The sequence below is a fragment of the Phocoena sinus genome, chromosome 7, assembly GCF_008692025.1.
Source record: "Phocoena sinus isolate mPhoSin1 chromosome 7, mPhoSin1.pri, whole genome shotgun sequence".
Taxonomy (NCBI): domain Eukaryota; kingdom Metazoa; phylum Chordata; class Mammalia; order Artiodactyla; family Phocoenidae; genus Phocoena; species Phocoena sinus.
In genome coordinates, this window is record NC_045769.1 from 64,459,529 (window position 1) to 64,482,205 (window position 22,677).

General features: G+C 38.3%; 1 protein-coding gene across 3 annotated transcripts in view; it reads right to left on the minus strand.

Moving 5' to 3' along the window:
• The window catches only part of CERS6 (ceramide synthase 6), a 328,740-nt gene that overhangs the window by 230,962 nt on the left and 75,101 nt on the right, over nt 1-22,677 (minus strand). For all 3 annotated transcript variants that reach the window (XM_032636504.1, XM_032636505.1, XM_032636506.1), the window contains exon 2: nt 9,531-9,636. In XM_032636504.1, coding sequence (XP_032492395.1) covers nt 9,531-9,636 — 106 coding nt within the window. The remainder of the gene's footprint in view (nt 1-9,530; nt 9,637-22,677) is intronic.

The window sequence follows — 22,677 nt, forward strand, 5'->3', positions numbered from 1 at the left end:
TTTCTGTTAAAAAAAAAAGTAAACAGTTACCTCTGGATTAATTTTCAATACTACAGTTTTACTAACTCAATTTCTATGTTTATCTTTATTAATTTCTTCCTTCTGTTTGCCTTCATTTATTTTGTTGTTGTTTTCCCAAGGTTTAAGTAAGTGGTTAAATATATATATATTTATATAAGTGGTTAAACTTATATATATAGGTTTTCATCTGAGCACTACCTTGGCATAGTACCATAGCATAGTAGTGCTTTCATCACTGTTTTCTAAATATTCTGAAATTTTATTTTTACACAAAAGTTGATTAAGAAAGCAAGAGTCTTTCTGTTTTCTGATTTCTCATATTAGTAAACTGTGCCTATTCTTAAAATGTATTACCATTTTTTATATAATAAAAGCTCAATTTTTAAAATATTTAACAGGCACTTGAAAAGAAAGTATAGTCTCTATATTCAGAATACAGGGTTCTAAATGTACCTGTCAGGAGCTTCCCTGACAGGTGCAGTGGTTAAGAATCTGCCTGTCTATGCAGGGGACATGGGTTGGAACCCTGGTCCGGGAAGATCCCACATGCCATGGAGCAACTAAGCCCGTGCACCACACTGAGCCTGCGCTCTAGAGCCCACAGCCACAACTACTGAGCCCGTGTACCTCAACTACTGAAGCCCGTGTACCTAGAGCCTGTGCTCTGCAACAAGAGAAGCCACCGCAATAAGAAGCCTGCACACGACAATGAAGAGAAGCCCCCGCTCACCACAACTAGATAAAGCCTGCGTGCAGCAACATAGCCAAAAATAAATAAATGAAATTATTTTTTTAAAATTTTTTAAATTAAAAAAAAATAAATGTACCTGTCAGATCTTCCTCATTAATTATGCTTCTTAGAATTAATTGCTATAGTTTTATATTTTATATATTCTGCTTTATATTTTGACCTGTCATGACTGAGAGGTAAATTAAAATTTCTTACTATTAAATAATTTCTTCTTTCTTTTTTATAAGTATATGGATATGCTGGTATTCAATGCATATATATTCATAACCATTTTATCTTCATTATGAATTGTATCCTTTGGCAATAAAAAGCCAATTCTTCATTTCACTTCATCCTTTTGGTCTACTTTCTTTATTATTTATATTTGCCTGTATACCTTTACTCATACTCTTATTTTTAATATCTGTTATTACTTTATCTGAAGGGGTGTCTTATAAGCTATGTGACCCAAATCTGAATTTTTTTTTTTTTTTTTTTCTGAATTATTTTTTTATTAGATGAGTTAAACCCATTTACATGCATTGATATAATTTATAAATCTGTTTATACTTACCTCACATTAATTATGTTTTCTGTTTTTATAATTTAATTTTCTTTTTAATTTTAACAAACCAAATATGGCTTATTTTCCTTTGTTTTTTGTGGGTAACTTTTATTCTAGTGGTTATCCATACATTCATAATACTCTTCTATTCATTTTCAGTCAATAAAAATTCCAAATGAGCAATATTTAAAACTAGCATATTTCCTCTTCCTTCCCCACCTACTATTAGTCAATAATTTTATCTCTCTTAGAGTTTACTCTTGTACTATTAAATATGCTTCTACCTCTATTACTCAGTTTGGCTGCTTAAACAGTTAAGCTTTGACTCCCAGCTACTAGAGCTTATGCAATTAGTGAATTTATTCTACCTCCAGCCTTCCTTCCCTTGTCCTGCTCAGTTATTGTTACCTGTATCATTTCTACATTGTGAGAGCATATAATGCTTACATTCTGTTCTGTCATCCTAATCATCACATTTCTTTCTACCTTAGTTCTACAGTTTAAATGTATTCAAAACTTGCCAACATTCCCAGTAATCTCTTGGTCAGCTAAAATTAATGATTATAATAGTTTCTTCAAAAAAGGACTCATGCGAACAACTCCTCCAAATTTTTGCAAGTTCTAATCTTTTTGTCTTTAGCCTTTACACTATAAAAACAATTTACCTAAATATAAAATTCTTAGTTCCCATTTTCCTTGAAAATATTGGAAATGTTGTCCTATAGAATATTGCTACAGAGAAGACTAAAGCCATGCTGATATTTTCCTAGAGAAATGATTTCATTTTTTGCTTGGCTACTCAAAGAATTATTTACTTTATATTTCAAGTCTATTTTTAATAATATAAGTCTTTGCATAAACCTTTTCAGGTCAACTTTTACTACATTTTTATTAACATATTAATATAAATCTCCATTTATTTTAGGAAATTTTTCTTGATATCTCTCTCAATACTTACTCTACTTTGCTTTTCCTTAAGAGATTCCAATTATACATATGCTAGCTCTGCTTGGTCTATATATCTAATTATTTTTAGCTCTTTTTCATTTCATTTATTTCAGCTTTATTATTTCTATCTCGCATGTTCCCCACTGAGATTTCTGCAGTGTCTAGTGTTTCCTGTGTTCTTTCCAATTTTTCTTCATTTCTGTGATAGCTTTAGTACTTTCTTCCTGAACCAACCAGCTAACATTGCATCTCTTCCTGTTGACCAACTGCTTTTTTCTTTAGGTCTTGTATTTCTTTTTTTGTGATCCTCCTTACAGAGTTATTGCTTTTTTTAAAATTTATGGTAAAATATTTGATGTCAACTTTCAGTTGCCCTGTGGCCTCATTTTTCCAGTGATAATTTTTGTTAGTAAGCGATGCTACGAATTCTTTTTCTTGTCTTTGATGCCGTGTGTTTCTTCTTTATTACCCAACATTGAGTGAGTTGGATTGTCTCGACCAGCTCCAAGGAGGGTGCTTTTGTAGTTTAGCTGCCTCCAAGGTACACTGCCTCTGGAAAATGTGCCATCCACAAGGTTTTCTGTGTACTTCTTCCACTTCCCTGAATTAAACTGAGTCTGGGAGAGCATCTGCCAGCCTTGCTCACCAGTTCCTGCACCTAGTGTTGCAAACAGTGATACAGCTTTGGTCTCACAATTAGGAGGTGTCATTTTTGCTGGCTTTCCTGAAATCTACCCCCACAGGGCCCTCCATCCACACTTCATGCTCATCCCTTCCTCCTACTTGGCTTCTGTCCAACCTCAACTGTTTTTGTTTAGCTTTTATATATATTTTGAAATCTAGAGATATATATCTCTTAGGTTGCCAAAATTAAAGTTTGTGAGATTTTCCTTCTTTTTTTGTGTGTGTATATTTTTAGTGTTGTGTTTTATAATTTTTCTCCATAGTTTTTTTCATTTCTTAAGATTTCCAAGGGAAAAAGTGAATAATTCTGACTTATATAGACATTTTTATACCAGAAAAACCTAGGTTAATTTTAATAAACATAACCCATACAAGGATGGAAAAGAAAAATAAAAAGCAATAGGCATAAGAGGAGAATGAGGAAAAACAAATTATAGGAAATCTGCATATAATTTTTAAAATACAGTATAATATACCAAATGCAGATTATGATGTGATAATCTCGTAATTCTCTAGATCATGAAACCTAGTTTCACAGCTGACATATATGTTTTTCCCTTAATGGCTCAAGAACTGATTTGATTGATTAGAAAATGAGGCTGTTGGGATTATAGATATAATATGTGCCAAAAGATAGATATATAAATCAATAGATAAACTCACTGATTCATTGATTTATATCTATCTCATTCCGATAACTCTGGATATAGCCAGTTAAGAAACGTGAACTCAAAAATATTCACTCTAAAGAGAAACAGTCATTCCATTCATTTAAGTAAGTCTGACAACTCATAATCGCCGGTTCCTGGGGCCATCACAAGGCTACTGAATCAGGATCTCTAGAAATAGGATGCAACAATCTACATTTACCTCTCAGGCACTCCTAATGTAAATTAAAGAATGGGAGCACCTGGCCCAAATAAATGCTCCCTCATTAACTAACCGACTTACAGCCCACAGCCACAACACTAGGAAGCAGCAGAGACAATGTTCCAACATACCAGGGGTCTGCAACCCCTGGGCCATGGACCAGTACCAGTCCACGGCCTGTTAGGAACTGGGCCGCACAGCAGGAGGTGAGCAGCAGGCACGAGTGAAGCTTCATCTGTATTTACAGCCGCTCCCCGTCACTCGCATTACCGCCTGAGCTCCTCCTCCTGTCAGATCAGCGGCAGCATTAGATTCTCGTAGTAGCGTGAACCCTACTGTGAACTGCACATGCAAGGGATCTAGGTGGCGTGCTCCTTATGAGAATCTAATGCCTGGCGATCTGAGGTGGAGCTGAGGCAGTGATGCTAGCGCTGGGAAGCGGCTGCAAATACAGATTGTCACTAGCAGAGAGGTTTGACTGCACAGAGACCATAATAAATCAATTGCTTGCAGACTAATATCAAAACCCTATCAGTGAGTGGCAAGTGAAAATAAGCTCAGGGCTCCCACTGATTCTGCATTATGGTGAGTTGTATAATTATTTCATTATATATTACAATGTAAGAATAATAGAAATAAAGTACACAATAAATGTAATGTGCTTGAATCATCCCAAAACCATCCCCCACCACTCCCAGTCTTCCATGAAACCGGTCCCTGGTGCCAAAAAAGTTGGGGATCACTGCAATATACTGCTCAGGTCTGACTCAAAAACCAATGCTTTCAACTATTTTGCAATAGAGGTACATTCTCTGAAATATTTATAAAATTTTAGATTTACAGAGGGAAAAAAAAGAGTGAGAAAGACAAGCAGATGTTACCTCAAAAGAAAAGACTGCTGGAGAATATGAAGGAGTTCAAATTTATCAGCTGATTTCATAGATGAGAACTGCTCAGTCAGGGCGCATGACCAGTGAACTCACAAAGGGATCTGGATTCAGAAGGGCTCACATGTGGGGTTTAAAGTTCTCTGGTTGCCATCTTGAAATTCTTGATAATTTTGTTATGGGAATGGTGTTTTGCTTATGAAGTCCACTGGGATAGGGGAGCATGTGTCAGAGGTTCAGAGTCTTGGCTCACACACAGTCCCGGCACTGCCCCCATATGAGTCTGGGTAACTTACTTCCCTGTCCCCCGCTCCCCAGGGACCCCAGCTTTCCCCCTCCCACTCCTGCCTGGTGACTACTGCTGCCCTGGGTGCAAACACGGAAAGAGATGGGATTAGATATGCACACCCCACGGTGTTTCAGTGTGGGGTATAGGGATGCCACCTGCACCCTGGGCTGGCAGTGTCCCAGTGCATTTGGTGGATGACTCAGTGGGGACTAGCCTCTTGCTTACCCCAATCCAGGTATCTAGTGTGTCTTGGAGCAGAGACTGCAATACACTGGGAGGTCCCCTGTCCACCATCGGTTGGGACAGTGGGCCCATGGAAAGGGGAGAGGCCTGTCTCAACTTCTACCCTGCCCAGAGAAGCACAGGCATGTTAGCCCAGGAGCTAGCAACTAGCTGCCGGCGACTAGCAGCAGCTAGTCAGCTGTGTGTGCATTAAATCACAGGGTGGCGTTCCTGGGTACCTGTCAGGATCTGCCCTTGCCTCTTGTGTATGCCTAAGGGGGCATGGCATTAAATACCAAATTAAAAAAAAATCTTGACAGGTCAAGAGAGAAAGAGACTGTGCAAGAAAGGAAAAAGCTTTCTATTTTTATGCCTTTAATGGCACTTTTTGTGCTTTCTGAACAAGGGGCCCTGCATTTTAGTTCTGCACTGGCCTCCAAAACTTATGTAGCCAGTCCCGTAAGGAGTAGATTTTAAGGGTTTTCACACTTGAAAGATGATAACCATGCCCTTCTCCAAGGAGACCTGGAACCATGGCCAAGGCCAGAATGCTGGACGAACACTGTTCAAAGTCTCCAAATCCTGCTACTTGTATTCTGGTCAGCTGATCTGTTACTTTTTCATCTCACAACTAACACTGGAGAACTACAAAGAATTCAAGGAAAAATAGTTCCAACTTTGGCTGCATTTATGTTCAAAACCTGAGGCTTCTGCTTTAATCGTGTAGAAACTTCCAAAAGAATCACCTTGGAAACCAAGAGAATATGATCATTAAAATTAGCTAGAAGCAAATATCCTCCAGAGCAGTCAACCTGCCTGCAAAATCCTTTCATTACCTTTATAGAGAAAATTTCCCCAGTAACCATAATAAACATAAAGCAAGGGAAATAAAATGTCCACTGCAGGATTTCTAAAGGGAGGTATACATTTGGGTAGAAAATTCATTTTTCATGCATTTAGAGTAGTTCACAAGGTAAATACAAATATGTTGTCATCACGTTAAAAAAAAATGAACCTTGTAACTCCCTACACATCAGCTCTTCTAGAGGGGAAAAAGGTGTTTGCTGCAGTAAACTGATATATTAAATAAAAATGCAAGTTTCTTCTTAACATTTTCTTCCTTTACACACTATAGGATATGAGCCCCTTCAGGTTAGAAACTGGCAATCTAAAATCATCTCACGTCTAGGAATAAACCTACCTAAGGAGAAAAAAGACATGTATGCAGAAAATTATAAGACACTGATGAAAGAAATTAAAGATGATACAAATAGATGGAGAGATATACCATGTTCTTGGATTGGAAGAATCAACATTGTGAAAATGACTCTACTATCCAAAGCAATCTACAGATTCAATGCAATCCCTATCAAACTACCACTGGCATTTTTCACAGAACTAGAACAAAAAAGTTCACAATTTGTATGGAAACACAAAAGACCCCGAATAGCCAAAGCAATCTTGAGAACGAAAAATGGAGCTGGAGGAATCAGGCTCCCTGACTTCAGACTAAACTACAAAGCTACAGTAATCAAGACAGTATGATACTGGCACAAAAACAGAAATATAGATCAATGGAACAGGATAGAAAACCCAGAGATAAACCCACGCACATATGGTCACCTTATCTTTGATAAAGGAGGCAAGAATATACAGTGGAGAAAAGACAGCCTCTTCAATAAGTGGTGCTGGGAAAACTGGACAGGTACATGTAAAAGTATGAAATTAGAACACTCCCTAACACCATACACAAAAATAAACTCAAAATGGATTAAAGACCTAAATGTAAGGCCAGACACTATCAAATTCTTAGAGGAAAACACAGGCAGAACACTCTATGACATAAATCACAGCAAGATCCTTTTTGACCCACCTCCTAGAGAAATGGAAATAAAAACAAAAATAAACAAATAGGACCTAATGAAACTTAAAAGCTTTTGCACAGCAAAGGAAACCATAAACAAGACCAAAAGACAACCCTCAGAATGGGAGAAAATATTTGCAAATGAAGCAACAGACAAAGGATTCATCTCCAAACTTTAAAAGCAGCTCATGCAGCTCAATATCAAAAAAACAAACAACCCAATCCAAAAATGGGCAGAAGACCTAAATAGACATTTCTCCAAAGAAGATATACAGACTGCCAACAAACACATGAAAGGATGCTCAACATCACTAATCATTAGAGAAATGCAAATCAAAACTACAATGAGATATCATCTCACACCAGTCAGAATGGCCATCGTCAAAAAATCTACAAACAATAAATGCTGTAGAGGGTGTGGAGAAAACGGAACCCTCTTGCACTGTTGGTGGGGACATAAATTGATACAGCCACTATGGAGAACAGTATGGAGGTTCCTTAAAAAACTAAAAATAGAACTACCATACGACCCAGCAATCCCACTGCTGGGCATATACCCTGAGAAAACCATAATTCAAAAAGAGTCATGTACCACAATGTTCATTGCAGGTCTATTTACAATAGCCAGGACATGGAAGCAACCTAAGTGTCCATCAACAGATGAATGGATAAAGAAGATGTGGCACATATATACAATGGAATATTACTCAGCCATAAAAAGAAACGAAATTGAGGTATTTGTAGTGAGGTGGATGGACCTAGAGTCTGTCATACAGAGTGAAGTAAGTCAGAAAGAGAAAAACAAATACCGTATACTAACACATATATATGGAATCTAAGAAAAAAAAAAAAAAGGTCATGAAGAACCTAGGAGCAAGACGGGAATAAAGACACAGACCTACTAGAGAATGGACTTGAGGATATGGGGAGGGGGAAGGGTAAGCTGAGACAAAGTGAGACAGTGGCATGGACATATATACACTACCAAACGTAAAATAGATAGCTAGTGGGAAGCAGCCTCATAGCACAGGGAGATCAGCTCGGTGCTCTGTGACCACCTAGAGGGGTGGGATAGGGAGGGCGGGAGGGAGGGAGACACAAGAGGGAAGAGATACGGAAACATACGTATATGTATAACTGATTCACTTTGTTATAAAGCAGAAACTAACACACCATTGTAAAGCAATTATACTCCAATAAAGATATTTTTTAAAAAAGATGTTAAAACCCCCCAAAAAATAAAAAATAAATAAAATCATCCCACAAAACTAAAATTCCATTTATTCTACTCTTTTTCCTAAAATTCCATTTATTCTACTCTTCTTCCTAGCAGAGATGTTAAGAACACCAGGTGCTTTCTTCCACTTTTCCAGGAAAAATACCATTTTTAAAAGAATAGAGGGGGAAACCCTAGAGAATCCTGGCAGAAACGAAGACCATAAAATAAACAAACATATTTGAATTAATAGTTTTAAGACAAGAGAGAAGCAATACAAAATGTTAGCAATACAAATACCAAAAACGGAATAAAATTTGCTTAACATGGCCAAATCACATCTTAGAAGCCTGAGTAATTCTCCCAGAAAAATGAAAGTGGGAAAAGGAACCATTTCATATACAAACACACAATACTTGTCATAGACTGTTATGCTCCTTTTCTTCTTTCTTGTCCACGAAAGAGTAAGACGAGAGAAATATGAGTAAGAATCAGCTTTTTGGATGCTGTGATTTGCTTAATTTTTTATGGCCTTAGCTTGAGGGTTTCTGACTTATGTCTTCCTCCCCTTTTTGTTCTTAAGGAAATACCAGCTGACAGTGGATGGCGATCTTTCCCTCTGTCTTCTCCCTGCCTCCTCTTCCCACTCCTGGTTTGGACTTTAACTCTCACAAGAGCAATCATCTCCTCTCCCGTTTTCTTTACAATGAATCTGTACTTTATAACTCTCCTGACCCTTGCTCCTCATGTCTTCATATTGCAGCTCTTCTCTCCTTCCATTATTCCCTTTTGTTCACCTGCCTGTGTATTACAACTGCTAGAACATATGGACAATGTTATAAGCAAACCGGCGCTTTTTCTCACAATACATTAATTATATTCCTCAGCTCTCCCCAAAGTCCCATCCAACTGTTATACATACATACTGCTTCATGTCATGTGAGATTAAGAGGCACAGAATTAGACCAACCACCATCTAATCTAGACTGTGCCTCACAGACAAGCTCCTCACATCACCTTGGGAGTAAACAATCAGGTCTCAAACACACCCACGTGTATTTGGCTTCTACGCTTTTTGGTCTAGTCACGATGCCTGTGTGCTTTCCAAGAGGACACTTTCACACACGAGGCTAGTCAAGTGTTAGTTCTCAAACCCAAGAGAGAAGGAACTGAATGATTTCAGATTGAGAACAGTGGTCATGACAATTCATATCCCAGAAAAGGACAATCATACCTTTGTAATTGCAGTAAAAACCTTTTCCAGAATGGCATTTGGCTGGGCTATTTGTGGTCCATTGGCCTGAATGTTGAGGGCTATGGCACATGGTTTGGCTACAAATCTAAAAAAAAAAAAAAAGACAAGTTATTCTCTCTATAGATGTTCTTAATGTCATCAGTTAAACATTACTCAACTGTCCCAATAAAGTGTTGATAGGATTTTATGGGTAGACATTGTCAACGTTCATATCTCAGTAACTTTAAAGCAGATTTAACTTTTTTTTTCCTCCTTTAATCTCGCAGCAGTAACAGTAAAAAAAAAATCCTTTTAAAATACTGAAACCTCCTGATACTCAAGTTCTAATGAGACTGAACAGATAGAAAGACTATCAAATGACAAATATAAATCTGCGTGAGATACATAAACCAAAAAACCATGATTTTGAAATGACAATTTACATTCTTCTTACTAACAAGTCATGTTATATTTTTACTATGAGAAAGTGTTTACTAACCGTCTAATTATACACACAGAAAGTATGCTTTTGATGAACCCTAGTCCAAAAAGTCACCATTTTTGTCTCTATGATCAAAGTGTGCTATGTTCAGCCCCAATTCCTTAGGACGTCTTAAAATTCTCTATGCTTATTTGCTTCTTTCTCATAAACAATCGTGAAAGGTGTCAAACAGCACGATGTCCCAGCCAAGCTGAAAAGTCTGAAATGGTTATAAGCATCAGCTACACCGTTTTTATTGTAAGCAAATGATTATGTCAAGAAGAACAGGAAGACTTAGCTGCATTTCTGGCCGTGTTTGATGTATGAACGAGGCATGGGAGGAATGCAGGTAGAGGGCATGGGGCCCCAAAAGTATGATGATGTCTCTAAAACTTTTTTAAAAAGAAAAGCATTACAGTTGTTTTAGACTAAATGGTCCAGAAATAAGGTGCGATACATGTTCCTTTCTAGTAGTGACATTTAACTTTTTCTATAAATACAAATAATATAATAACATATGAAAGTATGATCCAAATTAATTTAATGTTGGCCAAAAGCAACTGATAAATATACAAAACGGGGGCTTCCCCAGTGGCGCAGTGGTTAAGAATCCGCCTGCCAATGCAGGGGACACGGGTTCGAGCTCTGGTCCGGGAAGATCCCACATGCCGCGGAGCAACTAAGCCCGTGCGCCACATCTACTGAAGCCCGCGCACCTAGAGCCCATGCTCCGCAACAAGAAGCCACCGCAGTGAGAAGCCCGCGCACCGCAATGAAGAGTAGCCCCCGCTCGCCGCAACTAGAGAAAGCCCATGCGTAACAACAAAGGCCCAATGCAGCCAAAAATAAATAAATAAAAACAAATAAATTAAAAATACATATATACAAAACAGATCATGAGTAATTCTTAGATGAGGCTTCTTTAATAATAATGAATGAGTTAAAGAACAGTAGACAAGGGAGGAATTTTTTTTAAGGGGGACTAATGATGTTTACATACATGGTAACACATAATATCCCACTGGGTGCTATTTCAAGTAAAAGACAAAAAAATGTATTCCAACAGGAGAATGCAGAACTATACGTGCAAGCCCAAACCAGGAAAGATACACACAGAAAATGCAATATAAATCCTGTTTCACTGGGCTCTCTGGGACGAAGTTAGGAAGAATAAACACCCTTTCCTAGTATGTAAATCTAGAAACTGGAATTTTCCTAAACTTTTGCATTCTCAGTTCTTTGCAACATAAAATTTTCTAAAACATGTTACCTATGCCCCTACCTTCTTAAAGAGAGGTGTAGTATTTTTTTAAATAACTTTGGGTCTTCACTGTGAACAGTAATCGTGGAGCTATGGATGTAGCTAGTGGAAAAAAATAAAGTTTGATGGGCAATAAGCAGAAGAATGTGCAGAACTTGTTCCCTCGACAAAGCTTCCTGCTTCATGGTTATCTGCCTCTTCATCATAAGGTATAATGCGGGGTGTGAAAAGACATGAGATCAGCAAAAGTTTTTTTAAAAAGGTAAAAATTAGCTTGGTATAAAAGCCAAAATCAACACTTCCAATGGTTGCCTTCTACTCTTCCCTGTTGGATTTCTCCCCAGCCCTCCCTCGTCTTCCCAATTCCCACAACTTCTGAAACACTGCATTCAAATTCCCTTTCGGAATTTGGCATCATCATCCTTGGAACAACCTCCTGTTCTAGTACATGGTCTGCTTTCTTCTTCTAAAGAGCGAAGAGTCTAAATGCAAAGGCTGATCACGTCATCTCTGAATATGCCATGACAATGCCAGGCATATGCAGGAGAGGGTCAAGAAATCTGATCAACTGGCTATCTTCTGTAAATGTGTTTTCACTGTTGCCATCATTGTTGTGAGTACTGTTGACAAGTTAATAGCCTATCGCTCTGTGTCCCACAACAATGCGTGGGCAGACGCTAGGAGAGTCAAGAAATTCACGCAACAGAATCTCTCCAAAACAACTTCCTCACCTTTGCTATCATCTCCCAGTAACATACAAAAGCATTCAAAAAGGTTCTTTTTTTTTTAACATCTTTATTGGAGTATAATTGCTTTACAATGGTGTGTTAGTTTCTGCTTTACAACAAAATGAATCAGTTATATATATACATATGTTCCCATATCTCTTCCCTCTTGCGTCTCCCTCCCTCCCACCCTCCCTATCCCACCCCTCCAGGCAGTCACAAAGCACTGAGCTGATGTCACTGTGCTATGCGGTTCTTTTAGTATGTTATACAATATAAGGTTTTACACCTCACTCCTCCTCTTTTAAACTTCAAACCACTTTTTTGAAACTCTTCTCTAAATTTCCAGCACTAATAACAACAGCATCTTGAAGAAGGCATATCCCTTGGTCATCAAGCTTAAGAAATTTTGATAATCAAAATTATCAAATATATATGATGCCCTGTAAACATATTTTTTAAGCAGTGTCTAAAGGATAGGTGGGAATTATCTCTGCTACTGTCTGGCTACAGAGCCTTAGTTAGCTTCAGAAATTAATCTCTCTGTGCCCGATGTCCTCATATGTAAAAAATTATAATAATTACATAGGTACATAAGTTGTGTGTATATACAAACACACGTATATGTTAAAACACCATGTTACATGGTCCCTTTGTCTAAAATCTTTGACGGGAGCCATGTGTATGGTTTCACACCACAGCATTTACACACCGTGACTCTCCGGGTCCAGCAACACACTAAGCTTCAGCTACGTTGTGTCAAGCCATGTGCCTTCAACAAACTCTGAAAGTACCAAGCGAAAAAGAAGAGACCAGAAACCAAGATAGGCAACTGAAAAACACAAGGGTCATCAGGTAGAGTAACCACTTACCTCAGTTTACCCTCACAGTCTGGTTGTCCCAGCATCATTATGAATGGTACCACCTTTACTGACAAAAGCATCCCTGCTTGCTATTCTGCCACAATAATTTAAGTGTTCCCCATTTGGGCAATAAATTGTAGCAAGCCCCGTCATCAAGCCTCAGACCTGGCATAGGTCCACACTGAGTCCACACCAGCAATGCCTTCAGGTTCTGAGCCCATCCACACCTGGCCTTCTCTCAGGACCCAAACCTCCCCAGCTCCCCCATCAATCTCCATAGCCCTATAGGGTGGTGTGCCCACACCTATCACAGGAAGAGTTGCTATGTATATGTGTGTCCCTCTTCCCTGTGCGTGTGGTCTCTTTCATGGAGGCTGGAATGACCTTAATGACACTTCCCATCTCCAGGGGACCCTAACACACAAACCCATTTACTCTCCCTCAACCAGATGAGGCAGGATTATCACCACCCGCACTTTGCAGAGAGGGTCAGAGAGGCAAGTATCCTCTGCCTCCAGGGCAAGGGAAGCAGAGGACAGGATACTTCTTTCCCAGGAAGGTCAGTGTTATCATCAGCTCCCCATCTTAATTTACTGGCCAAGCTAAGTCCCCAGTTCTGAGGATCTGTGGAGCGGGGTGGGGTGTGAGGAGTGACAGACAAATTTAACAGAATTTATCTCAATGCAAAGGTTGAAGATTTCTAGAGTTTAAATGGTCCATGATGGGTATGTACAATAAATCAAACCACTTCAATGCTTTGAAAGAAGTTACTATGCCATAGAATATTTTTATGAAATGCCTGGCAGACTGTGGGCACTCAAGAAATACCTAATGAATGAATGAACAAATCAGCTAAAATACAATGGCAGGTACCCGTCCTCCTTTTGTCATAGGGGATGTGCATTTTAACACCCTTAAATACCCACATCTACTCAGGGTCCTCATTTGGGACTCAGAGGGTAGGAGACTGACCACTCAAACTCGAGAAGCTGTTTCTATAATTTCCATTGTCCCTATAACGTCATAGCAGCCCTACCAACCTCTCACTAGACACTCTCTTTTCAACGTATCTAGCACAGACAGCCAAACACTTAATTTCCAAGATTTAAAAAACTTCATACTGTACAGCACAGGGAACTCTACCTAATGCACTCTGGTAACCTAAATGGGAGAGAAGTACAAAAGGGAGGGGATATCTGTATTCGTATGGCTGATTCGTTCTGTTGTGCAGTGGAGGGTAACACGGCATTGCAAAGCAACCATACTCCAATAAAAATTAATAAAAAAAAATTTCACGAGAGAGGCAGAAAACATTCATTTCAAATCCCAAATGAGTGAAGAAAGAAGATATAATTTTTATCTTCCTAAAAGTATTATATGATATATATACATAATATATGATATATATCTTATGTAAGATTATATGAAAATAAAAATTTTATTTGTTTATTCTCCAAAGAATTTGCGTATCACTGCTGGCATTTTTTTTTTTTAAAGAGAGCATATTAGACACCAAATAAAACTCATGACAAAACTACTGTAATTTTAACACCTACTGTCATGGTCCATTAGAGAAATGCTGGATTTTTTTTTTTCTCCAGTGCTGGCTCTAACAGAAGTAAGGTCACAAAAACTGTCTTTCACAAGGGTTGTTGTAGGAGAGAGAGAAACAGAATGAGATAGACAGAGGGTGGGGTAGAGTACCTACAAATATAATAGTTGAAAGGGAATATGTACTTTTGAGCTTTGATGATTGCCTCTACCAGGAAATGTTCACCTAATTACTTTTTTAATCAAAGGCAGTAACACCATCTTCAAAAGATCAAACATCTATGAAGTACTAACATATAGTATAACATATTTGAAAGTAAATATAATAAGGATGTAAGCTTTGAAAAATACTAGTCTCAATGTAAAAGCAGAGAAAACACCTAAGACATTCCTACTTTTTAGTTCTACTTAACATCATGTATTTGTATTATAAACATGAATTGAATGTCTCTACACAGAGCACCAAGGTAAGCTCTGGGCTGTGGTGTGCTTAAAGGTATACACAAAACATGAAGTGATTCTTGCACTCAAACACCTTTACACTATGGAAAAAGAGAGTGATCAAAAAAAAAAATTGTTTACAGGGTACACGTCAGTTCTAATCACTTAATACTATGTAATCATCTTCAGTGGGGAGCATGGCCAGAGACTTAGTCCTTCCTGACTCCAGCATTTCCTACACTTTTCAAAGTAGCTGGATGGCTGTGGTGGTGGACACACAGACCTACATATGTGATAAAAACTGTACAGAATTAAATCACACGCACACAATGTACAACTGGGGAAATCTGTGTAAGCTTAACAGATTGTATCAATGTCAATATCCTGCTAGTGATGTCATACTATAGTTTTACAAAAGGTTACCATTGGGGGAAAGTAGGGAAGGGACCATGAGCTCTCAGTGTATTCTTTCTTACAACTGCATGTGAATCTACTGCTATCGCAGGAAAGATACTGATTAAAAAATACTTAAAAGAAGCATTCTGGTTTTGACATGGAGAAATGAGCTCCCAATAAATCGATTTTTCATCCTTAAAAACTCTGCAAAACCCCAAGCCCCTAAAAACAAACTCTGCCAAGCCCCTAAAAACAAAACCAAACTACTTGAGGGCTCTGGAGATGGAATAAAAGCAAGCAGACTTTGGAGGGGAGTAAAAAGCTGGAGCAGGAAACCAGCAGAGAACAAGCTCCCATTTACTTATTTATATATTTAGTTTGTAGCTCAACTCTGAGATCAATCACAGCAGCAGATAAAGCTTTGACAGGAAAACACACTCTCTTGTCTAGCTGCAGGGACCAGGAAAGGAGCCTGGGGAAATCAGATAGTGGCTAGAGAACCACAAAAGAAAAAAGCCAACCTCTAATTCTGCATATAAATGAAGTTATGGCTGACCTCAAACCACATATGTACAAGGTAAACTGAGAGCAGGTAGGAGCTGAGGTTTAAAGAACTGAATGGAGATTGAAGCCATGGTCCACTGCAGGCCTGACAGGCTACAATTTGAATCTAACTGAGTAAATTGCTTGTTAACACAAGACATCTCAACACTCTTCAGAGCAATGCAAAAAAATCCCGAATCTCTACAACATAACTCTCACAATGTCCAGGATACAATCTAACATGTTGACAGAGAGCAAGGAAAATATGGCCCAATTTTAGGGGTAAAGACATGCAAAGACATCCAGTGAACCTGAAGATAGGGCAATGGAAATAATGCAATCTGAGAAAGAGAAAGAAAAAAATGACAAAATAAAGAAACACACACTGTGGAACAATTTCAAAAAGGCTAACATATGGGTAACTGGAGTTCCAGGAAAAAAGGAGGCAGACTGGGGAAGAAGAAGAAAATATTAGTAATAGAAATAATAGTCTATAACTTCCCAAGTCTGATAAAAGACATAAATATACAGATTTAAGAAGCTCAAGAATCCCCAAAATAGATAAGTTCCAAAAAAAGGAAAATCTAGACAAAATCACAGTCAAACTGATGGAAATCAAAGATAAAGAGAAAATATTTAAAGTCACCGACAAAATGGCACATTATACACAGGGAACAATAATTTGAAAAACAAAGGACTTCTTATCAGACATCACAGGTTCAAGGACAGTGAAACAACACCTTTAAAGTACTGGTAGCAAAATCAAAACCAAAAAACTGTCACGCCAAAATTCTATGTCCAGCAAAATTTTTCTTCAAAGAATGAAGGTGACAGGAAAACAAAGGGAATTTGTCTACCACCAGACCCCCCACTTCAATAATACTACAGAGAGTTCTTTAGGCTGAAAGGAAGCAAAATCAGAGGGAAGCTTAGATCTCAGAAAAAAATGAAGAACATCAGAAATGGCAATATATTGATAAATAAAAAGTACTTGGAAGGTCTCTGAAATTAATCACAACCAATTAATAACAGATTAAATACTTAAACCCAATTATGAGAAATAACATATGTCCCACCCGAGACTGTGCTGGAAAGAAACCTAAGTATGAACAAGTGAACGTCCAAGAAAAAAGAAATGAACGGGGGTGACTGATTCAATTCATTGCTTGACCACCAGCACCTCCACAGGCTCCAACATTCACCAGTTATGGGTGTGCCATGGCTACAGTCACAGAAAGTATTACAAACGTTAAACTTACGAGAACAGTATAGATTAGATATTGAAAGCTACGTGGGTGCATGTTTAGATACACATGGGTGCATGTGCCTGGGAGAGTAGGCGTATGTGTGGGACTGTGTATTCTACAATTCTAAGATAAAGCTGCTTCCACATTTAGTGGAAAGATGGCCAGGATGGAGACAGGAGACTGATATTCATTGATAGTTATTAAGTGTCAAGTGCTTTGCAATGTTTTATTCTTTTTTTTTTTTTTTTTAGTCCAACAACAACTCTTTGAAGTAAATTTTAGTCCCATTTTACAGAAATATAAGCTAAATCTCAAAGAAGTTAAAGGATCTCCTCAAGATCTTAACACTTAAATAGTTTAGATAAGATTTAGGCCTGGTCAATCCTAACATAATCTATTAATAAAAACAACATTTTCTCCTTTTCCTAAAATAATAAAACTTGATTTAAAAGGCACTGTTAAAATAATGTGATATAGTCATACACCTTCACTCAGAAATCTCACTTTTAGGTATTTATCTAGGGAAATCTGTCAAACAGAAAAAAAAGCCATAAATGGAAAGATTTTCACACACCATCATTTTATAATAGGGAAAATGGTAAACAGCTTAATGATTCACTAACAAATGACTCACTGAGTACCTATGATGAGTCAGCCCTGCTTTAAGTGTTGGGGATGCAGCAGTGCACAAAATTCCCTGCTTTTATGGAGTTTACGTTCCAGTGGGGAAGAAGAGAGATGAAAAATAAAGTGATGCATGTGATGTAAGATAGTGAAAAGTACTACAGAGAAAAAGAAAGCCTGCTAAGAAGGATGAAGTGGGGTTGCAATTTTCAACGGACTGGTCAGGGAAGGCTCCTGAGAAAGTGAGCAGATTCCTAAGAAGGTAAGGAAATCAAGTAGGAAGGGAAGTGGAGGAAGAACATTCTGGAAGGAACAGCAGCTAAGAGCAAACGCCCTGAGAAAGGAGTATGCCTGAGATGTTGAAGACACAACCAGAGGGCCAATGAGGCTAGAGCAGAGTTAGGAAGAACGAGAAGAGAAAGGTGGGGTCGGAGCAGCAAGGCAGCCACATCTTCGTACCTCGTGCACTACATGAAGGACTTCGGTTTTTACCATGAGTGAGGCAGGAAGCCACTGCAGGACTCTGAGAAGAAAACCTAAATGAGTGATTTATATTTAAACAGAATCACTGGCTCCTCTCTTGAGAACTGACTAAAGGGGAGCGAGAATGGGAGCAGCCAGGCCAACTGGGGGGTTGCTCCAGTTATCCTGGTGAGAGACGACAGTGGCCCAAAGGGAGTGGTGGCAAAAGAGGTGGTGAGCTGTGGTCAAGTCCTCAAACTATCTTGAATGCTGGGCTCACAGCATGCACTGGATTGAACGTGGGATGAGATGGGAAGAGAGGAATAAAGGATGCCGACAGGTCTTTGCCCTGAGCCCTTGAAAGGACAGAGTTAGTCTGGGGCTAGTAAGTGTGAGGTTAAGCTTATAAGCTATTAGGCTTATACGTGGAGATGCTAAGTACGCAGTTGGATAGAGTAGTCTGGGGTTCAGGAGAGGTTTGGGCTAGAGATACAAATTTGGTGTCATCAACCTACAGATGCCACATAAAACCATAAGACTAATGAAATCATCTGGGCAGTGAGAATAAATAAATATTTCATACCCTTCGGGCTGATAATGCGACATATAGCCGAGGATTTGGAGAACACGAATGCCAGAGAGAAAAAGATGGCGGAAACAGGGGTCGGAGAGGAGAGAGGCTGGAAGATACTATGCTTCTGGTTTTGAAGGTGGAGGAAAGGCTACGAGCCAAGGAATGCAGGTGGCTTCCAGATGCTGGAAAAGCCATGTTAATTTTAAAAAGTGATAAGTAAAAAAAAAAAAACCTGATATCAAAACACTGTACCATTATCACTGTACCATTTGCCAAAAAATTTTAAATTTTGATAAATTCCAATACTGGCAAAAGTAAGAAGAAACAGGTACTCTGGTAAACTCTTGGTGGGTGTCTAAACTGGTGCAATCTTTGAAAGGCAATTTACCAGTATTTAGCAAATTGTTGAACTGCCTAAGCCCTTGTGAGCATTACTAGTTATATTTCTCCTAGAAATTTACCCTCCAGATATACTGGCATTTTTTAAAATAAAGTTGATTGCGGTACTGCTTAAAATAACAAAAAAGACAGGAAACAGATATTTATTAGAAGGAGCCCTATGAAATATGGCACATCCGTACAATGGAATTCCATAAGACAAAATGAGGTAGATGTGTTATGCTTCAAGACATAATAGTCAATGCAGAAGGCAACATACAGCACAACAAGTATAATATCTCATTTGTGTACTTAAAAACAACACTTTTTTCAGGAAGAGCAGTGAGAAATCGTTAACAGTGATAATTTTGGGGGGTTAGGAAGCTTAATTTGCATTTTATACTTTTCTGTATTATTTAAGTTTGGACATATGTATGCTTTATATTTATTTTAAAGGTAAACAACCTTTACACGTGTTCACTGAATATTTAATAACATGGAAAAAAGCTCAGAAACAAGAGGTACAATAATGTTTATATGCTGACTACTTATCTATACATATAAATTTCTAACACATAAAAGAAGTTGAAGATAGGCTATTGCCAGATAATAGGATTGTGGCTTACTTTAACATTCTTTTTTATGCTTTCTTATGGTTTTCAACATCTTAAAATGAGGATGCAAACTTTTAACACCAAAAATAAAAAATAAACAGCTTTAAAAATAGAGATGAACTGAATGGTCTCTATGCCAGGTAAGACTCAAAACCTCAGTGACACCAAAACTGGACATGGAAAGCCCTACGATAGCCGCAATTCAGCTAATTCCATGGACCTCTTGAAGCAAAGGACTCCGCTGTGACTGAGACAAGGGAGAGAACAGTATGTAGAATAAAAATAAAATGCCATTTCAGTACCTTGTCAAGTAGAGAAAAGGATGAAGTTCAATGGCACACCAGAAGATATGAAATGGCATGAAATCACTTCAAGAAAAATGTTACCAACATTAACTAAATACTCCAAGAGAGTTCTGAGATGCCTCCAGAAAATAATTGCTTCTGCCTGTGCCTGGAAATGCCACAGACCTTCTCTATTCCTTCATCTATATAATGAAAATCATAATTACACTCTCTTCATGTCGGGAAATATTTCTAAATCACTGGCATCTTGAGACTAACTGGAAAGGGACAGAGATAGGGGGAGATGGCATGCAGAGCAGCAGGCAGGCAGAAGACAATTCTCTCCTTGGGAAAAAATATGAATTTGTTTCTAGGTAGAGTAGAAAGGAAAATTCCTTTCGAGCAAACCCATATCCGAAGTGAATCTGCTCTGAGCTTGGAATGTTGGAAAGCTCTTTAACATTTCTGAACCCTAGTTACCACATTTTAAAAATGGAGCCAATAAAACCTACTTTGCAGAATGTGTGTGAAGACTGACAGTATTCAACATTTGGAAAATATTCAATAAGTGCTGGCTAGTCTTAAATTCTCACTACAAGAAGCATACATTTCACACATTAGGAGGACTTCTCGTCTGTGCTGCTCAGTAAGCTGTCGTGGGAAACTTATGGGAAAAACACAAGGATGGCAAAAATTCATGAAAGACCCAGAAAAGTTAAGAGCTTACTATGTCACCTGGTCCAGCCTCCTTTTTCCAAGCCAAACTTTCTCTCTAGAGAGATCATTCAAAAACTTCCTTCAAGCATGAAACCTCCCTGTACATTTCTTTGCAATTTCCTGTGAATCTATAATTATTTCAAAATAAAAAGTAGAAAAAAAAAATCTTCCCTTGGTATCCTAGTTTAGTTTTTCATCACGTTTGACTCAAAATGTTCTTCCCACATCATTCTTTTGAGCTGAAATATAAACCCATTTCCTCTTTTCTCAGCCCTCTGGAGAAATGGTACAGTCAATAACCTCCTCAAATATTTGAAAACACTGATGAAGTCATCCTGCATTCTTCTCTCCTCAAGAATAAACAGTGCAGATCCCACAAACCCTTCCTCATCCATCTTTTTCTGTCCTCACTTTAAATTTTTATTTTTTAGCATTTTAAGGGTTCTTTTCTGAATCTAACTGTATTCTTTTCTCTAAGGGTGTAGAAGAGACCCTTAGACAATGGCTGTTTTTATTAATAAATAATCATGGGAGAGACTTTGCTGTTGTTGTTGTTATTGTTAAAAAAAAATTCACAAGAGGCTTTCCAAAAATTACAGCTAAATCAGGAACAGCTGTAGTAAAAGGGACCCCTCAGTCTAGCCTACTCCGATCTCATCAGAGGTGCAGATCAGAGACTAAAAAGGCTGAGTGTCATCAGCTTAGAGCTGATTTTTTTTAACATCTTTATTGGAGTATAATTGTTTTACAATGGTGTGTTAGTTTCTACTGTATAATAACAAAGTGAATCAGCTGTACATGTACATATATCCCCATATCTCCTCCCTCTTGCATCTCCCGCCCACCCTCCCTATCCCACCCCAAGAAGTGAGATTCTTGGAAAGCCCAAGTTGACTTGAAAAATGTCAAAATTGTCTCCGCTTGCTATACATTTCCAGGATTCTGAAAAAATAAACAAAAACTCTGGACTTCGGATATTTCACCATGAGTTCAACTATTCGAGAAACATACAATCTAGCCATTAAAGGCGAAGTTCATAAAATTCAAAGAAATCGTGTCCTTCTCTTAAACAAAGGAAAATATACCCCTGCATTTTGCATAAAATAAGATGCAAAAGGCATTTAAGATATTTATTAGAAGAAAAACTATACAGCATATATTTGTATACGAAAATACCTTGTAGTCAGGAAAGTCTTTAAGACATTATCACAGCATTATAATGCTTATAAAATTACCATAATGGTCAGTGAATCGCTGGGGAATACTGTACATGTATGAGGAAGGTTTTATTTGCAATCTGCTTTCCTTTGCACACTGAAAATGATGCCATCCGGACCTCTCATTGAGGGAATACAACGGTGCCCTCATAGCATTTGTCACTGTCGGCTATGCCTCTTTAACTTACCGAGTGCGATTTCGGCAACTCCATCTCTTACTGCTGCTTCCAGCACATAGAACAAATCAAGAGCCCTGCCAGAGTGCTTCAGAATTCCCTCTGACTGTACCCCTCGGCACTGTTACAGACACCTTCCTTGTCACTGTCCTCATCCTCGCTCTGTGACAGGGTCTAGGCATCCCTTATCACTCATCTTCCTCAGATGACCAGCCAAGAAGACCACAGGTGCAAGAAGCAAGTCTTCAAGGTCTGCTGACAGATTGTCTTACAGGACCTTGTTACTGGTAGATTTGTCTCGAAATCGGCCCTAAACCTAAACGTTAGGTCTGGGAGAGTTCCAAGCCTTCCTGTAACGCATTAATCCTTTAATTCCTTACATTTGCCAGGTGCCTTGCAATTCACCAAGTGCTTTCACACTTTCCTCTCAGTCAATCTTCAAAGTATCTCTGAGGGATATGCAAGCAGATTTTCTTATCAGCTGTTTTACAAAAGAGGAGTTCAGTGTTTTCAGTGACTTGAACTAAAATTAAGGGGTAAAGGTGCATGCAATATAGACCCCTCTTACTCTACTCAAGAGCTGCACTCTCTAA